This window comes from Malus domestica, chromosome 08 (assembly GCF_042453785.1).
Source record: "Malus domestica chromosome 08, GDT2T_hap1".
NCBI classification, from domain to species: Eukaryota; Viridiplantae; Streptophyta; class Magnoliopsida; order Rosales; family Rosaceae; genus Malus; species Malus domestica.
In genome coordinates, this window is record NC_091668.1 from 7,418,911 (window position 1) to 7,438,756 (window position 19,846).

Consider the following 19,846-nt stretch of genomic DNA (forward strand, 5'->3'; position numbering starts at 1 on the left):
AGGAAATGTCCCCTATGCCCTAGCTGAGTGAGTGAGGTAAGTCAGACGATTCAATGAACTCACCACCAATTATATGCCCCTCTGTAATTTCGAATTTTAAAATCTGTTCACTTTTCTGAGTTTTATATACTGTTAAATTACTATTTGTTTGTTAATGGAGATTTGGAGAGCTGCACTGGATTCAGCAAGTGGGAAGCAAAAGTAGTTTACCAAGTGGGAAGCAAAAATAGTGTACCAATTACATGATCTCAGCTGCTCGGCTCGTTGTACACCTCTAATCCAACTACGCCGTCACTTTGGCATATGTTTCCAGTCGAGTTTTATTTTTGGAGAACAAATGCTTCCAAGATGAAGGTTGGGATGGTGCAAATTTGGAAGTGCTTGTAAGCCATTAAAACCCTGCATGCATAGAATCACACGCACATATAAGGATGCATACATAAAATAAATATGCTTACCTGGAGAAGAACTCGCCATTGCAGAAGGAAGATAAGGAGGAGATCTTCTACACTCAACAACCCGAAGTTCCAAGCTTAGAATAGGGTTACGCTCGTAATGGAATAATGTTGTGAGTGTAGGGACCTCCTAATATATAGCCAACCATCCTTGATATTAGGCCTATCAACTGATACCCGGATATTCTATATTGATTAGGGTTTCGATATAGTCCTATTCCATAAGGAACTCTTGTCAAAATATGATAAGGTTCCTTGAACATAGTTGCATATTATTAGGACTCCCAATCTCAGCCAAGTAAGTACGTAATCTTCTCAACATGATAACTCAAAACTGAATTACAGGTTGGTCGAGAACTAGAAGTCATTCTCCTTGACACTCACAAACTTACATTCTCCCACTTGAGTGTCCAAGAAGAATAACATTACTTCGGTTGAGATTAAGGTGATCACTGAGTCCCCAGAAATTGCAACTAAACCTTTAACAACCTATCACTTACAGCTTTAAATACTGAACCATAAAACGCAGTATGTAATTCCTTCTACATGTGCATTTTATCATCACAAATATTCAATCCATAAGCACTATGTTGTTTGACAAAAATTCAAAAGTTCGAAGTTGATAAACATAATTCAACTCCATAATTGAGCCACATACAGAAGTATGGCTCATATTATTATCATAACATAACATGAGAACAAAATATTTTGAAAGCATCCAATGTAATCGACAAAAACATAACAGAACTAGATATGGGTTTACTACTCCCACTCATTAACATAATCAAAATCCTCTCGCATTCCCATGTTGTAGATGTGTTTCTTGAACACTCCCACTAGTAAGCCTTTAGTCATTGGATCTGCTATCATAAAATTAGTTCCAATGTGAACTATGTTGATCAGCCCTTTTTCTGACTTCATCCCTCACGCGTAAATACTTAATGTCCATTAATCTACAAGCAATGGACCTCTTGTTGTTTCTAGAAAAGAATAATGCAGCCTTGTTGTCACAGTAGATAGTTATAGGTTTCTCAACTGAGTCTACAACCTTCAGTCCCATGATGAAGTTCCTTAACCAGATTGCTTGTTTGGTGGTAGTGTAACAACCAATGAACTCAGCCTCCATAGTTGAAGAGGCAATCACCTTTTGCTTGGAGCTTTTCCACAAAATTGCACCAGCAGCAAAAAGGAAAATATATCCACTCGTAGATTTTCTATCATCAACACAACCTGCCAAGTCTGAATCTGAATAAGCCACCATCTCCAAATTCTCAACTTGCTGGTATACCAAGGCAAGGTTCCTTGTTCTTTTTAAGTACCTCAGTACCTTCTTTGCTGCAGTCCAATGAGCAGTTCCGAGATTAGACTGAAAACGACCTAGAACACTAACTGCAAACCCTAGATCAGGCCTTATGCATACTTGACCATACATGATGCTACCAACAAGTGATGTGTAGGGCTTGTCATTCATTCCATTTTTCTCGAGGTCATTTTTAGGGTATTGGTCAGTGCTAAACTTGTCACCCTTTGCAATTGGGAGTTCGCCACCTGCACACTTCTCCATGTTGAATATTTTCATGATTCTGTCAATATAAGACTTTTGAGACAACCTCAGCATCCTCTTGGATCTGTCTCGCTCAATCTCAATACCAAGAACAAAATGCGCCTCACCGAGATCTTTCATATCAAAACTCTCGGTTAACATGGTCTTAGTGGTGTGCAAAAGAGTCAAGTCTGAACTAGCTAAGATAATATCATCCATATACAATACCAAAAATATAAATTTCGTGCCACTGACCTTGAGATATATGCAGTCATCAACCTTGTTTTCTTCAAAACCAAAAGCAGAAACAACTTGATCAAATTTAATGTACCACTGCCTGGATGATTACTTTAACCCGTAGATGGATTTGTTAAGTTTGCAGACCATGGACTCCTTCCCTTTCACCACAAAGCCTGGGGGTTGAACCATTACTATTTCTTCAAACAAATCACCATTAAGGAAAGCTGATTTTACATCCATTTGATGTAATTCCAAGTTGAAATGAGCTGTTAAGGCCATAATCACCCTCACAGGGAGTCTTTGGATGAAACTGGTGAGAAGGTTTCATTATAGTCTATGCCCTCTCTTTGTGTAAAACCTTTAGCTACAAGTCTAGCTTTATGTCTTTCAACCTTTCCCACTACATTTCTTTTGGTTTTGAACACCCACTTGCATCCGATGGGTTTGGCATTGCATGGGAGTGGCACCAACGTCCAAACCTTGTTCTTTTCCATAGCTGCAAGTTTTTCAGTCATGGCAGCATGCCATAAATCTGCCTTCGGGCTGTTGATGGCTTGGTTAAAAGTGATAGGATCATCATTATCTCCAATATTGAATTTATTTTCTTGTAAATACACAAAATCTGGTAGGATCGCAGGTTTCCTTTGCCGAGTTGACTGTCTAATATGCAGCTGCTCTTGGTGCAAGGTCTGAGCAACTATGGGCTCAAGAATTGGTTGCTCAGGTACTGGTGGTTGCACAGTTTCTAGGATGATTGAGAAATTTTCTGACTGAGCACTTGGGAGAATAATGGGAAGAGAATACAAACCTTCTTGATCCACAAGTGGTAGTGCATTGATTGTTGCAGAAACCTGATCAAGGTCATCCCCAACTTCTTCGAATTGTGAGCTGCTATGTTGCACTATTCCTTCTTCCAAATCTTCAATAAATTTAGCATTATTGGTCTCCTGAATTCTGGTGCAGGAATCCGGGTAGTAAAATTTGAAACCTTTAGACTTGTCAGCATAACTGCAACTTACGGTTCTTGGATCTAACTTCCGTTCTTGAGGGTTGTAAAACCGTGCCTCAGCCCTACATCCCCAGACATGGAAATGATTGAAACTTGGCCTCCTACCTGTCCAAGCTTCAAAAGGTATAACTTTGACAGCCTTGCTTGGCACCCTATTTAGTGTATAATTGGCTGTTTTGAGTGCTTCTCCCCACAGAAAAATTGGAAGTTTAGACCTTGAAAACATAGCTCGAATCATATCTTTCAGGGTCCTATTTTTTCTTTATGCCACTCCGTTTTGATGTGGAGTACCTGGAGTAGTGTACTGAGCAACTATTCCTGAGGCTTCAAGATACGATGCAAAGGCGCCCTTATGTCGTCCAGTTTCTGTAAACCTACCAAAATACTCACCACCCCTATCCGATCTCACTATTTTAATGTTCTTTTCAAGTTGGTTTTCTACTTCAGTTTTGTATATTTAAAACAATCAAGGACCGTAGACTTCTCAGCTATTAGAAACACATAACAATATCTAGAAAAATCATTAATGAAGGTGACAAAATATGAATTTCCACAGATTGTTTTATTTGGAAAAGGACCACACACGTCTGTGTGTATGATCTCTAAAAGTTGGCTGCTTCTAGTGGATCCTAGTTTTCTGGTGTTGGTCATTTTCCCCTTGAAGTAATCGATACAAGTTGGGAGTTTATCAAAATCAAGATTTGGTATGAGGTTTTGTTTTGATAAAATCGTAAGTCTTTCTTTGGATATGTGGCCGAGTCTTTTATGCCAAAGTGCAGGGGAATCATCATTTTGAAATAATCTTTTGGAACCAATATGACAGACTATAAAACATTCATGTAAATACTCACAGTTTAACTGCCACAAATCAACATAGAGGGAAGCATAACCGAGCAAAGTATCCAATTTATTTGAATGAAAAAGTCTTATACTTTCATTGTCTCCAATAAAAGTATAACCTGATTTAACTAACTTAGAAGCTGAAATTAAATTCCTTCGCATAGAAGGTACATAAAGTACTGGACTTAAAAACAAAATGAAACCAGAAGAAAGCTTTAAAGAGACACTGCCAATAGACTCGACTGCTACTTTGCTCCCATTCCCAACATAAACATTGTAAACTTCATTATTTCTCTCCTTTAGTTTTGAGAAGCCCTGCAAGGTATTCGTGATGTGAATTGAGCAGCCAGTATCAAATCACCAACTAAAAGGAGGAACATAAATAAAGTTTGACTCGAAACAAACATAAACATTGAGTTCATTACCTTTCTTAACGAGCCAGTTTTTAAAACCAAGGCAATCTTTCCTTAAATGACCAATTTCTTTGCAGAAATAACAAGGCTTTGGTGCTTCAGAAGTGACTTTAAACTTTTGAGATCGTTTAAGAGGGTTAGCATTTTTAAAAGAAGAAAAATTTGAGGTTTTCTTCGGCTTACCAGCAGCCACAGATGATTGATCAACAACATGTTTGCCTTTTGCAGTGTGAACAAGATTTACGGTCTCCACCTTATCAGTTGACAGCCTCAATTCTTCCTGTGCACACATGGAAATTAATTCATCGATGTCCCAGGTTGCCTGCTGAGTGTTGTATGACACCTTTAGCTGGTCGTACTGTGCAGGTAAGGAATTTAATGCCATATGCACTAAAACTGATCTGTTAATGGATGCTTAAGGTTTTTCAACTTTTGTGCAATGTCTGACATTTTCAGAATATGTTCTCTCACACTTCCAACACCATCGAACTTCATGGATGTCAGTTTTGTGAGAAAATTTCCAATTTCAGCTTTCTCAGATTCTTTGAACTTGTTTCCTATTGCATCGAAGAATTCTTTTGCACTGTCACTCTTTGGAATACCACCTTTCACGCTGCTTGTCATAGCCCTTCTCATAATCATAAGAGCCATCATGTTTGCCTTCTCCCATTGAGCAAACTTCAACCTGTGGTCTGCTGTGCTTGCATCAGTCAGTGCAGCAGGCTTGTCTTCTCTTAAGGCCAAGTCGAAATCCATCATACCAAGGGCTATCTCTAAGTCTTCTTTCCACTTCTTATAATTGGAACTAGTTAGGGTTTCAATATTAGAAAAGTTGAGAGAAGTCATAGCTGCATCAACCATAATTATTCGTTATATGTTCTCATAAGTTCATCACTAAAAGTTCAAGATATGAACAATTAATGGCATCAAAAGGTCATATAATTCCAGTCACATATTTGGATCGAAAACTGATTATATTAGGGTTTGCACAACTGAAATACAAAGTTTCATATTTACGACACAATTTTAACACTTTTGAGCAGATAAAATTGCATCAATATTGTTTGCATCTCACTTATACACCAATTAAACATGACTGAATATAAGAATTCTTTAGAATTAACACAAAATATATTCACCATTAGTTCAATCATTATGTTCAACTTTGAACCGTTAAATTGAAAACATGATACAAACACTTTTGAGTTGAAATTGATCATGATTCACAAAAAGGATTTGACTATCAAGTCATTTAGTGACAACAACCATTTAGTTTAGTTCTCCAAGGTCCGGAGATATTCCATCGTTTTCCTGCAAATAAAATTTTGCAGAACAAGTATATGTACACATATATACTGATATATGTGAGTGTATAAGTGAAATCGGATGTTAGTTCAATAGCATGATGTTTTAGTGATTGACAATAATTATATCAATTTTCATATGCGGAAGTCTTTATCAGGATCGTGAACTTTGTTAATTAGGTTATAGTGCATATACGGATTCTAAACATGACAGTGGCTTGCTCTGATACCACACGTAAGTCATTAAAACCCTGCATGCATAGAATCACACGCACATATAAGGATGCATACATAAAATAAATATGCTTACCTGGAGAAGAACTCGCCATTGCAGAAGGAAGATAAGGAGGAGATCTTCTACACTCAACAGCCCGAAGTTCCAAGCTTAGAATAGGGTTACGCTCATAATGGAATAATGTTGTGAGTGTAGGGACCTCCTAATATATAGCCAACCATCCTTGATATCAGGTCTATCAACTGATACCCAGATATTCTATATTGATTAGGGTTTCGATATAGTCCTATTCCATAAGGAACTCTTGTCAAAACATGATAAGGTTCCTTGAACATAGTTGCATGTTATTAGGACTCCCAATCTCAGCCAAGTAAGTATGTATCTTCTCAACGTGATAACTCAAAATTGAATTACAGGTTGGTCGAGAACTACAAGTCATTCTCCTTGACACTCACAAACTTACAGTGCTTGGAAACAAATATGGAACTGAGAATCTCTTTTTGTTATCAGGTCACTAAAATGGGTAGGAGCACTCCTGGAAAACGTCGTGGGGGATGAGGATGGAAAATGTTCTAATGTTGCTTGGTTTACAAGATAAAGGGGCGGTGGCACTTCAAAGCTTCACATCCCAAGAGATATAATAGTGCGAAAACTTAGTCTTGAAATTTTGTGTACTTGATGAATGTATGTGCTCCGGGAAAATTTAATAATATTAGAAGATGACTGTAAGAATCAAGATAAAAAAGCCTCTTATATATAAGGCAATAGTCGAGTGCAATAACACTTAAGTCTAGGTATTATTTTTCTTTATAACAAGGTTTAAGTAAATATTCATTGTGAAAGAGAGTTTTAAGTGGAAATATTGTGAGATAAATTTTATTAAATACAAATAGAAATGTTTACATCTTCAGCAAAAATATTAAATAGGAACTCCGGACCAAGAGAATCCCAACGGAAAGCACCTCTATGTGAGAGGTAACATATGAGACTACAGCATGAGCAGCGACATTTTCTTTCTGCTCTACAAACAAAAACCTCACCTCTCCTAGTTGGGACACAACGTCCACCACAGCATACTCCCCATTAAGCATTCGAACTAACAATTAAGAATTAGACTCAACGTCCACCATAGCATAACCCATCTCTATGCATACCATCAATGCTGCACGGATCGCCACAGCTTCAACCATAGCCGCGATGTTGAAACATAAGCCTCCTTCTTCGCCTGCCAATTGCAACAGCACTGCAAAGTCCCTTATTACCCAACCATATCCTCCCTTCATAGACTCCCCGCACCAGGCCGCGTCACGTTTAACCTTTAATACCCCATAGTTGGGCCGCCTCCATCGAACATGCCGTCCAGCAAAGAGAGCATCCTCAGTTTCCTCACAAGGAGTAGCGACCTGCTGCTTTGTAGCAGTTCATGCTCTAAATTCTAGGAGTTGATGATGCCGCACCAAATTAACCCCTCAATAGGATTAATCACCACACCTCTTGGATTGGCTCTTAGTATATATACTAGCATCTTGTCACAAACGTATCTTTTTTATTTCATCATTTTTTTTTTGTCTTATTATTATTTTTTAATGCTTTAATTTTACTTGTTTTAGTTAGAAAATAATAAAATTACTAACCATCCACAGTCCTACTACGTTGGTGAGTTCTAGGTTTTTTGTTAATGTCTTTTTTTTTTTAATTCTTATGAGAGGAGGATAATTATGAGATTATGAAAGCCTTACTCCTTTTGTCTTCCCCATTTATATATGTATATAACTTTTTTTTTATTCATATAAACGGTTTGGATCGTTGAAATATATTACGGAGTGCGCTCTATAAAAACTTGTGTAAAAAAATTGTATAAAAAAATAATATTACGGATCTGTCCCCATATATATGCATACGTGTATAAATAAATAATATATATATATATATATATATATATATATATATATATATATATAATCATCGTTCAAATTAAATGGAGAAAAGATATTTGGGCTGCAAAGGAAGCTCAACACGACTTGTTTATGACATGTAGTAACTAGGCCCAAAGTTTTAGTGATTTTAAGCTTAGGCTGACAGCGGTCCATATAAAAGAAGAAAGATACAGTAACGTGTTTTGCATGCAAATCAAAGCAGAGTGCAATGCATCGCCCTTTAAATTGAGAGATTTTTCAGTGTGATCGATACACAGAGTGGTACATCATGTATCATTATATAAATTGTGAGATATGTGTGTTACAAATTAATAACTTAAAAAATAAAATTTATCACCATCCTATTAAAACACGTAGTGTATTACTTGTGTTCCCGTCACAATAAAAAAGGGGTAAATTACATAGTAACCCCTCAGGTTTGAGGTCTATTACAATCTCATACAACATCTTTAAAACATTTTACTTTCATACCTTAAGTACTATTTTATTTCAATTTCATACATCCGTTACATTTTCCATCCATTGATCCGTTAAGTGCTGACATAGCTGCCAAATGTGTGTCACATGGCAAAAAAAAAATGTTAATTTTGTTTTAACTAAATCTTCTAAATATTAAAAAAAATAATTAAAAAAAAGAAAAAACTAAAACCTTCTTCCCCTCATCTCCTCCTCTATTCTCCCCACAACCCCCAAACCTCTCCCCCATCTTCATCTTCTTCCATGCAACCCAAAAAGAGAAGGAAAAAAAAAACCCTTCTTTCCGCCCCCCCCCCTCTTCCCCTCTATTCTCTCCCATCTTCATCTTCTTCCCTGACCCCATACATGCAACCCAGAAAAAAAAACAAAACAAAAAACCCAGATCCCGTCTTGCCATCGTCTGGTTCGTGAAACGGTTGTAGATTTAAGGAGTGGGGGGTGTTTAGAGGAGAGTAGGGGTTGTGTAGAGAGGAGAAAAGGATAGGTGGTGGGGTTGCAGATGAGAGAAGGGATGGGGTCGGGTTCTAGGTGACCTGCATCGCCCCGGGGGGGGGGGGGGCGCTGGGGTGACGAGCGTCCCACTAGGGATATGGGTTACGGGGATCTGAGGGATAGACAGATTTGGGTTTTTGTTTTTTTGGGGGGGGGGGGGGGGGGGGGTTTTACGGGGTATGCAATAGGTTTTTTTTTTTTTAATTTTAATATATATATATATATATATAGAAAATTTAGGTTTTTTTAATTAAAATTTATTATTTTTGTCACATGATGTGACACATTAGCAGCCACGTCAGCACTTAACAGATTAATGAATGGAAAATGTAACGGATGTATGAAATTGAAATAAAATAGTACTTGAAGTATGAAAGTGAAATGTTTTAAAGATATTGTATGGAGTTGTAATAGACCTCAAATCTAAAGAATTATTATGTAATTTATCCATAAAAAATTTATCCTTTAAATGACATTGCCAATTGGACAAAAAGCACGGTGATAGACTACTAGTCTACTAGACGGACACATAGGTAACAGGTTAGGGCAAATCACACATGCAATGAGGAATCCGTGTCTAAAACAATAACATTTTTCTTTTATTTTTCTTTTCTTTTCTTGTCAGGTAAGAAATGGTCAGAGAAGTGATTTCGCACTCTGCTGTCTTCCGTCTTTTTTTAAGAGAATTTTAACAAAAAGTTTATGATACTGTTTACTTTAACGAAAAATTATATTTTTACATTAAAAAATTAATCATTATACTATTCACTTTACCCTTTATTTTGTTCTTATCGTTAAAACTCAAAGTTTTCAAACCCTTTTCATTAAACTTTTTTATAAAAAAAATTTAAATTGAAAAGTTAAGAGATTAATGCGAAAGGAATAGTGCAGAATAAAAAAAACAAGAATATGAAAATCATTGATTCGAATTTCTTCTGTAATTGTAACATGCTTGTTTGCCTTCCTTCTTTAGTTCAGGTTACCCCAGGTTCTTCGCACGTTTTTGCTTCTTTGATAGCACAATTTGTCGGAAAATTAAATCAAAAGAACTAGTACATTTTGGGTTTTATAAATTTAGTGGTTCGAAAACTTTTTTCGTAACTGAATAAAAAAAAGTTTTGGTTGAAATTAGATATAACTAAATTTTAGCATAGCATTTTGCTTATGATTCTTTTTCTTCTCCCTTGATTGTTTGGGTTCGATGGAAAACTGTATTTTCCAATTGCAGCAAATGGTTTTCTATTGTTCTCATACATCTCAAGAAATGAATGCAGGTGTTGATAAATTAGTTAATTTAGGACCAGTGTTTAAAATATCGGTATCGGTGAAAATATTGAAATGCAAATTTGTGGAAATATCGATATTGATATTAGTTGTTTTCGATAGAAATGATGAAAACTTAAAATGAAACTTTAGGAATTGTCAAACATTGGTTTAGATGAAATATAAAAGTTTTTCAGAATTTAACAAATTTATCAAAAATATTTACGATATATGTCGATTTTAGCCTAAACTTAAGAGTTTGTCCGATATAAGATGAATTTTAGACTTTACCCCCATTTCCATAACTTTCTCTTATTTTGTGGAGATTTTCATGGAAATATAAGAAATTTTAAACATTGTTTAGGGCTGCTTTCGTCTTCACTTGTTTGATATTCGCTCATCCTATAAAGATTCTTCCTTTTTTGCATTCAAATTTCTTGGGCATATCAGCATATATATAAGTCTCCCATTTTTAATGTGTGTGTGTTTTTTTTACCTAATCACTGTAAATTTTCATTTCTGTTTTGCAGCTTGCTCTACATGCTCTTACCTTTTAAGTTTTATTTTAGAGGAATTTGGTCATATGTCCCCCTCTTCTTTTTTGTATTTTATTATGATTCTTGCTTTATAACGTAATTATGTGTAATCATCTTTTTTGTATTTGTTGATGCACAAAACCGGAGGGATCTTGGAACAACATAAACCCGACCGTGAATCTGCAAGAAAGTAAAGAACACAAGACGTATCGTGGTTCACCCCAATGTTTGGGCTACGTTCACACTAATGTTGATATTGTTTCACTCTAAATGATGAATATACAAGAAGGCTAGAGGCAGTGTGCTTTCTAGCCTATTTTATGTGTTTGCCCTCTCTGAGATGTTTTCTCTTTTCCCATGACCTAAACCTTGACCTCTCATAATGAGGAGATTGAGGAGTCCTTTTATAGAATAAGGGCTCCTCACTTATTACATATTTGACTATTCATTTATTACATAATTACATTTGAGTCATTTGAGTATTTATACAAGATATAAATACGGATGCCCTAAATATGATACAAACGATATTAATAAACAAACTTTTATCCCGAGGTTCTCTTAAAAAAATGTTTCTTGTTTGACTGACACAAACTTTCACATATTCTTACTCTTTAACGTGCACATAAAGTTTGAGGAAGAGTATGTGGAAATTCATACTTAACAATGTTTCTGTTTATATAATATTGGTCTAAATCATGTTATTTTGCACTAATATTCTTAAATACAACTAAACACATTGATCAGTGTTCTTGTCAGGCACTAATGATTTTGTTAATTAGGGTAACTGAAATCAATTGACAAAAAACCAAATGCAATAAATTATATTATGTTTTGTACGGTTGATCCCGAATCTCTACATTTGTGCACTTTTACGTATTTAGACAAATCTTAACCGTTAAATTCATTTAATCATTAAATTAAAACCATCATTTGTTTATACATATAAATAACTAAATGATCTTCAAATTAATTAAAATATGATAAGATGATCAATAATTCGCTGAACAATCAATACAACGCACACATTTTAAATTGAACAATACTTCGATACTCAAATATATTCAAAACTCTTAGTGTTTTAATCACATAATTTTGTGCTTATCATTAGAACCATTAATACTATGAATCACACTATAAAGATTATCTCTACAAAAAATAAATTAAAACTAAAGTCGTTTAGTCAATCTATTTTAGCAAATACATAGACGGTTCGTAATGTTTTTACCAATACCGTTAATTTGTTTTTAAGCAGTTTGATGACTAAATGACCTTAGTTTTAATTGATTTTTTGCATATGCGATCTTTATAGAATGATTTATAAGATGAATGATTTTGATTATAAATACAAAGTTCTATAAATTGCTAACGAACAATTTTGAGAAATTTTAAGTAGGAGTTTCTACTTATATTTGAATAACCAAGTATTATTCCCCATTTGCAATCCAATCCCCTCTCAAAGTGGCGCCAGCCCATTTGGGCAATTGGGCTAAGGGAGAGCCCGTGGGAGAGCTCATGCACAAGTCCAAGACATGAGCGCCTAAGGAGAAGTGATGCAAGGCTGACGTCAGCCACGTTATAATTTTTTTTGTATTAGGCGCATGCATAACACCAGCACGTGGGGGCGTGTTATTGACAAGATTTTAGGCGGTGGGGCCCACTTTGCAACCCACTAAGTAGCAGTTGAATTTGGACCGTTTGATTTCCAGATCAACGATTCAGATTTTTCATTTTAAAAAAAAATAAGAAAAAAAAGAAATGTTTCGGGGGAACACGTGTCACAATTTGGACGGTTGGATTTCAATTTTTTTATAGTAATCTAACAGTTCAGCTTAATTAAGTTAATAAGAAATTTAAAAAAAAAAATTTAAAAATTATAATTTTTTCTTCTTCTATAAATACCTTACCATTTTCTCCCACCTTACACCACATTTCAATATTTCAACAATTTTAAACATGGAAGGACACGTCGTGCGACATAATTAGTTAAAAATCTTATCGAAATCTATCTACAAAAATTGTACTTTCGGATAATAATATATAGATGTGATGAGATCGATTAAAAGTCATATTCCAAATTAAAATAAAATATTTTTTTATTAAAAACATTAATATTTTATTGCCTATTAACATAGTTATTCTATTTAGATTTAGAGATACGAAAAATAATTACTATTCACTGATTAGTTTGAAACGTCATCAGATAACTCCTCACCCATATTAACCTCTGGCTTTGGGAACTTACTTTCACGTGACTCTGGGCTCTGCAGTCCGACATCTGCTCCTTGCATGCTTTTGTCACCTTCTGCTTGCACCCTCGCCCTCTCTCTTCTTCTCCATGCCTTCTCTGCAAATTACAAACCACACACAGACAGCTACGCTCCGTTTCTTCAACAATGTTCAAGAAATGGCACATCTTTTTACTTCTTCTCTCACTCTCCACCTCCACTGTTACTTCCTCTAGGCCTTCAGGCACGCAACCATCACTCCCACCCGACGCTCTCGCCCTCGTCGCCTTCAAATCCAAAGCGGATTTACACGGCGCCCTTCCATTCTCTTCCAACGCCACCGCCGTCCAGTCCTTCTGCCGCTGGACTGGCGTCCAATGCGGCGCCCGGTACAAACTAGTCCGCTTCATAGTCCAGTCCCAAAACCTCGGCGGCATTTTCGCGCCCGACACCCTGACTCGGTTAGACCAGCTCAGAGTCCTGAGTCTGCAGAACAACTCGCTCACCGGACCGCTTCCAGACCTCACCGGACTCACGAACCTCAAAACGCTCTTCCTCGACCACAACTCCTTCGCCGGTTCCCTCCCGCCGTCGCTCTCCTCCCTCCACCGCCTCCGAACCCTCGATTTCTCGTACAACAACCTCACCGGAACACTACCCACATTTCTAATCACTGGTCTGGACCGGCTGTACTACCTCCGGCTGGATTGGAACCGGTTCAGTGGACCGGTCCCGCCTCTAAACCAGTCCACGCTCCAGACATTCAATGTCTCCGGAAACAACCTCACCGGCGCAATCCCCGTCACTCCGACTCTGCTGCGGTTCGGTGCATCATCCTTCTCGTGGAACCCAGGCCTCTGCGGCGAGATTGTGAATAAGGAATGCAACCGGACGAGACCCTTTTTCGGCGCAACTCATGTTCACGAAGCTCCGCCGCCCACGAGGGCGCTCGGGCAGAGCAGTGCAGAAAATATCCACGGCGTTGAGTTGACTCAGCCGAGTCACAAAATCCCAAGAAGAACCGCCCTCATTATCGGGTTTTCCACTGGCGTCTTCGTCCTGATCTGCTCGCTCCTCTGTTTCGCAATCGCGGTGAAGAAACAGAGGAAATCCCAAACCCGAAAAGCCGTTAATTCTGGGGGACCAACTGCGGCGGAGGATACGGCGGCAGCGGTGGTGGAAATAGAGGAGGAGCTGGAGCAGAAGGTGAAGAGGGCGCAGGGGATTCAAGTAGTGAAGAGCGGGAGCCTAATGTTCTGCGCGGGCGAGTCGCAGCTGTACTCGCTGGACCAGCTGATGCGGGCGTCGGCGGAGCTGCTGGGGAAGGGGACCATCGGGACGACATACAAGGCGGTGCTGGACAACCGCTTGATCGTGAGCGTGAAGAGGCTCGATGCCGGGAAGTTGGGTGGGACTAGCAGAGAGGTGTTCGAGCGGCATCTGGAGTCGGTGGGTGCGCTGAGACACCCGAATCTGGTGCCGCTGAGAGCGTATTTTCAGGCGAAGGACGAGCGGCTGCTGGTGTACGATTACCAGCCCAACGGCAGCGTCTTCTCTCTCGTTCACGGTAATGTTCAAATCTTTCAGTTGAGTGGGTGAGTGAGTGAGTTGGGTTGACTCGGTTTGACTGTTGTTCGATTCTTTGACTATTTTGTGGATGAAGAATTTAGGGGAGCCAATACGAGTTTGACACGTAAGCGTACTTAATCTCAACATTTTAGTACTATGTTTACATGCTTTTTAGGTTATAGAACATGGTGATTGTACTAGATTTGGTTGTTTCTTCACCTCTTTGCTTTATCGACGCCGAGAATTTTGGTTGTGAATAAAATGGGACAATCTGCTTAGTAACCAGTTGTATTTTTGTTTGTGTTTATAGACACGTCTCGGGATAGCTAAGAATCTCCTTTGATTAAGACAGCATTAGGAATTGGGGTTGAGATTCAGACTAATAATACGGTGTCATGTATTTTAACTTTTCAATAAAACGGCACGCTAACATGCCAAATGAAAGGTGTAGGGTAGTCTCTCTCTAGGAATTGACATAATGATTATATTTGTATAGTGTTCATAGAATCATGGTGATGCACTCTTTTCATATTGATTGTACGTTGGCTTGCAATCCCAAGTCACATTTACTTGCTTGACCTTTTCCTCATAAGAAATTGACGGATTTTGGATGTCTCGATTTTTTCTTCCTCCTCTTTTGGCTGGTTCCATAATCTCAGTTGAGAAAACAAAAATTGACTGCTTACTTTGGTCTGATTAGCCTATTGCTTATCACTTGATGCGAGAGTTGTCCTATTGGACATGATTTCTTGGTTTTCGGCATGATTACGTTTTGAAATTACGTCTCATTAGCATTTTCAAGGCTAAAACTCTCTGGCACTCGTTGATGGAATGACTGTCTTACATTTGCTATATGATGTGAGTAGCACGTGATCGTGAATGTGGGACACGCGTTGCATGCAACATGTTCATGAACGTTACATTTTCTTGTTTTTTAGGGTAGTAATTAACTGAAATAAAATACTTTTGTTAATTGATTAACCTTAAACCAAGTTTCTAATGATCGATGTGTTGCAGGAAAATCAACTAGGGCAAAGCCGCTGCACTGGACGTCATGCTTGAAAATAGCAGAGGACATAGCACAAGGCCTCTCTTACATCCACCAAGCATGGAGACTCGTCCATGGCAATCTCAAGTCCACTAACGTCCTACTTGGCTCCGACTTCGAAGCATGTCTCACCGACTATTGCCTCTCCGTTCTCGCCACAACTACCCCAACGCCTGAGGAGGATCCAGATTCAGCTGCATACAAAGCCCCAGAGACTCGCACGAACTCATCAAATGATCACGATCATCATGATCAACAGCAGCAACCAACTTCAAAGTCCGATGTCTATGCATTTGGGATTTTGTTGGTGGAGCTTCTCACGGGGAAGCCTCCATCGCAGCACTTGGTTTTGCCGCCCAATGATACGATGAAATGGGTAAGATCCTTGAGGGAAGATGAGCAAAATGATGGGCATGATAAGATGGCAATGCTGCTGGAGGTGGCGATCGCTTGCAGTTCAACTTCGCCGGAGCAGAGGCCGACTATGTGGCAGGTGTTGAAGATGTTACAGGAGATTAAAGATGAGACAATATCATCCATGGAGGAGGTTGAAAATGAAGTGGGATGAACACACATGGTAGCTAACTAGATCAGTCACCTAAGAGTATTAACTATTTTGTAGAGGAGAGAAATAGATTCATCACACATGATTATGGTAAATTAATTATTAATGGTCACTTTTGCTCTGCTACATTGTTTGTGATCTTTAGCTTCCTTCTGCATGGAGAGAAAACTGAAACCATAACGTCACTATTGCGGTATCTCAAATCATTCAAGAACTGTTAGTGAGAAAGTTAAAACACGTCACAATTTGTAATTGGGTTGAGATACCGCAGAAGGACTCAAATCATTCGAGAACTGTTAGGGAGAAAGTTCAAACAAGTCATAATGTTTGATTGGGTAGAGATACTGCTATAAGAAATGTGTATGAATGATTGGTTGTCGGACTTGTCATAAATGATGAGGTAATGACAAGGACTGTCAGCTGGGGGTGTAGAGACAGCCTAACAGGTTGTAAATTCAATTGATGAAGAGTTAACTATAGTTCAGAGAAATTAGGTGGTGAACATGAATGCAGCGTATGATTGTGTTTTCAACTGGTTTTTTTGTTTTTGGTCGAAAGTTTTTAACTGATTACGTTCTTGCTATTTTTCGTTTAAGTTTTCACTTGAGGTCCCACACATCACCCTTCTCAAGCTCTCAGGTGAATGAGTGGACCCACCTAATTTTGCCTTGGTCCCACTCAACATCATAGTGACTTTCTATTATATTTGGATGCATGTCTAAATAATTGAAATTGTAATACAAATTGGACACGTGTCTAAATGTGATTGAGCATTAGTAGGAGCGGCCGTTAAACTTTCAGCAACCAAGTAGTGTCCTTCCAACAATCCGCTACTAGTGGGTTCAACATCGATATTTGCCCCAAACATAATCAGTTGCTAAGTTGATTAGATGTGGGACAAAAGCTGTCGAACATGAAGTAAGATTCTTTTCCCTTCAAATTCTCTTCCATTTCCCTTCTCCCCTATTTGAACAGTCACTATTATATCACATTAACATCTTGTATTCACTTCTTTATAGAAAGAAAAATAAAGAGAAAAGTGAGAGAGGAGGGGAGTGAAGGGGAGTAGTTTTGGAGGGGAGAAAATTCTACTCCATCGAACCCCCTCCCCCCCCCCCCCCCCCCAAAAAAAAACCCCAAAAAAGAAGAAGATTGTTTAGCCAAAATGGTCCCTAAGATTGGTATAACTCCTCACTTTGATCCCTAAGATTTAAAATCAATAAGAGTGGTCGGTCCTTGAGTTTGTCCATCATCAATCATTTTGGTCATTCTGTGAAAATTTTGTTCAATAAAGACCAAAATAACAAAAATACTCTCAATTTAATAAACAATGAGCCAAAATGATTTGATATTTTTGTCATTTTATCCATATTAAATGGAGATTTTTCACGTAAGAACCAAAATGATTGATAGTAGACAAACTCAGGGACCAACTACCAATTTCAAATCTCAGATACCAAAGTGAGAAGTTATATCAATCTAAATAACAATTTTTTGCTAAAATAGCAAAAAAAGAATTGCTCAAAAATGTGTATTGGACTAGAAGCTGTTATGGGTCCAAGAAGCCCAATAAACAAAAAGGCCAGAAAGAAAGGATCCGAAATGAAAGCCCACAACATCAAAACATCTGGGACCGCTCTGAGAGAGAGAGATGGCGAGGAAGCCGACATCTTTAACCTGAAGAATTTGCTAGAATCCTCCAGCTTTCTTTCGTCAAACATTTCCGACTATAAAAATTAAAACCCAAATACGAAATCGGCGTGCAATTTGGAGATTAGAGAATGCCAACATGAACCATACGGATATGGAAATGATGGAGGTGGAGACGACGGCGGCTGGGCGGCCGGAGCTGCCGTCCAGCACCGGCCAAGGTGACGTCGCCAGGGACTTGCTCACATTGTCTCGCCAGCTCCTCAATCAAGGCAAGCCCTCCCAGGCCCTCCAAGCGGTAATCTTCAACTTCATCATTTTCTTGTGTATTTGTTTTTTTATAATTTATCAGCTTCCTCCAATTTTTCTTCGGTTTGATTCGCATCGTTCATAGAAATTGAGTGACGTGTATTTAATTCTTGTTAATGTGTTTTGAATTTTAGGGTTTATACTATTTTGCCTGCCCGTTTTGTACTGATTTTTTTGTTCTTGTTTTTTTTTTTTTTTGTTGAGAAAATGATTGGAATCATGTATGAATGTGTAAACTGTAAAGAGAACATTATATGGTGCTTATAAATTGGAACAAAAGTGGATTTTCATGTTACCATATCTTGGATTTTCGAAGCTGAACACAAGCGATTCGCGTAAATAGTTGGATGAGGAAGATAATTCTCTTACTTCTTAATTGTCTAGTACTTATTACTTAAAGATTGACAAAATGATAGTGTTGGTCGATAGTTGTGGCGTTCGTGTCGTGATTTTGGAGATCACGAAGCACCGCTTTAGAGGGGTTCTTGAACAAAGATTAAGCTTCTTAGCTAGAGAATTCATTTCACGGTTTTTGACTAATAACGTCTGATTGTTCGATCACACTACGAATTCACATCCAAATGTTATCTAATAAATTCATGAGACCAAAGCCGACGTTACATTTAGGATCTTCCTCGCATTTGGGATTTGCCTGAATGGTTGATATAGAGGGATGTAGTGTTTATCATTTGCTTGTTTTATCTCCGTGGGGTTTAGTCTAGTGTGATGAAGTCCTATCTAGATGTTGGAACCTCCAATGTATGTCTAATGAATGTCTGTAGATGCTTCTGCATTTACGTTTAATGTTAAATCATTGAGCTGCTACGAAGAGATGACATATGTATGTTGTTAGAAGCCTTAGAATGATGAGAAGCAGTGTCCATTGAGAACCTTCATCACATGCTAATTTCGTTTTTGGCACAGGTTGTTATGGCAATGAGAACAAGAGGTGGGGACGAGGCTGTATTTCAGTCCTTGCATCGTGCTCGTGAGCTGTACAAAAGTAGATTGCAAGAAAGCTCTGCTGCTGATCAACTAGCTTCTTTGTTTGCCGAGTGTGCAATTGCCGAAGCTCATCCTTCAAAGACTGAACCAGAAGCAGCATGTAACGTGGGTGGTCCATCGGTTGGTCTTGGACCCGATGGTCAAGGAAGTTCCATACTGGCGGAAACTGGCAGGATGCAGATTGTTTTGGATGCATTTTCAGATGGGAGTAGCTTCATTTGTTTACAATGCGGAGGTCTTGTTAGCAATCACCGCAAAGACGAGCACTACGCATACTGGTGCTGCCAAACTTGACGTGCACGCTCCTAGAATGGATACAAGCCCACTTCTGCAAGCTACTCTCAACGCGTGTGATTCTGTACTATTATTCAACTTCTGTGAGTCTCCAGAGTAGCTACTACTGGTTCCAGCTCCTCTCAAATGGTCAGCATTGTCAGATATAGACTAGCAGCAAGTCGAATATATGAATATTTTGGTTAAGGATGTCGAGATTGTGTATCGGTTGGTTTGGAGTACATCGATAAAATGCATTCCCTTGTATGGTTAATACAGAATCTTGTAATACCTGTATTTTGGTCCCATCGACCCTATGCTGATCTTATCTGGTGAGAGAGCTGCCCTACCGAAGCTTTTCTTATTGCTTCGGCTTACGCGGCTGCGGCTGCGGCTACATCAAACCAAGAATGATTTCATACGTTTCAAGGGAATTTTCAAACAGCCTCAACTTG

The 19,846-nt window shown here is 38.3% G+C and overlaps 2 protein-coding genes across 2 annotated transcripts; both read left to right on the plus strand.

Moving 5' to 3' along the window:
• Positions 1–12,797: 12,797 nt before the first annotated feature.
• Positions 12,798–16,280, plus strand: LOC103441095 (probable inactive receptor kinase At5g67200). The gene is made up of 2 exons (XM_008379793.4): positions 12,798–14,539; positions 15,559–16,280. Exons 1-2 carry the CDS (start codon positions 13,141–13,143, stop codon positions 16,155–16,157), a joined length of 1,998 nt encoding a protein of 665 aa, XP_008378015.3. The 5' UTR covers positions 12,798–13,140; the 3' UTR covers positions 16,158–16,280.
• A 1,485-nt stretch (positions 16,281–17,765) lies between these two features.
• LOC103441094 (uncharacterized) lies at positions 17,766–19,699 on the plus strand. Its single transcript, XM_008379792.4, has 2 exons — positions 17,766–18,102; positions 19,038–19,699. The coding sequence occupies exons 1-2, from the start codon at positions 17,944–17,946 to the stop codon at positions 19,410–19,412; spliced, it is 534 nt and encodes a 177-aa protein (XP_008378014.3). The 5' UTR covers positions 17,766–17,943; the 3' UTR covers positions 19,413–19,699.
• Positions 19,700–19,846: the final 147 nt, after the last annotated feature.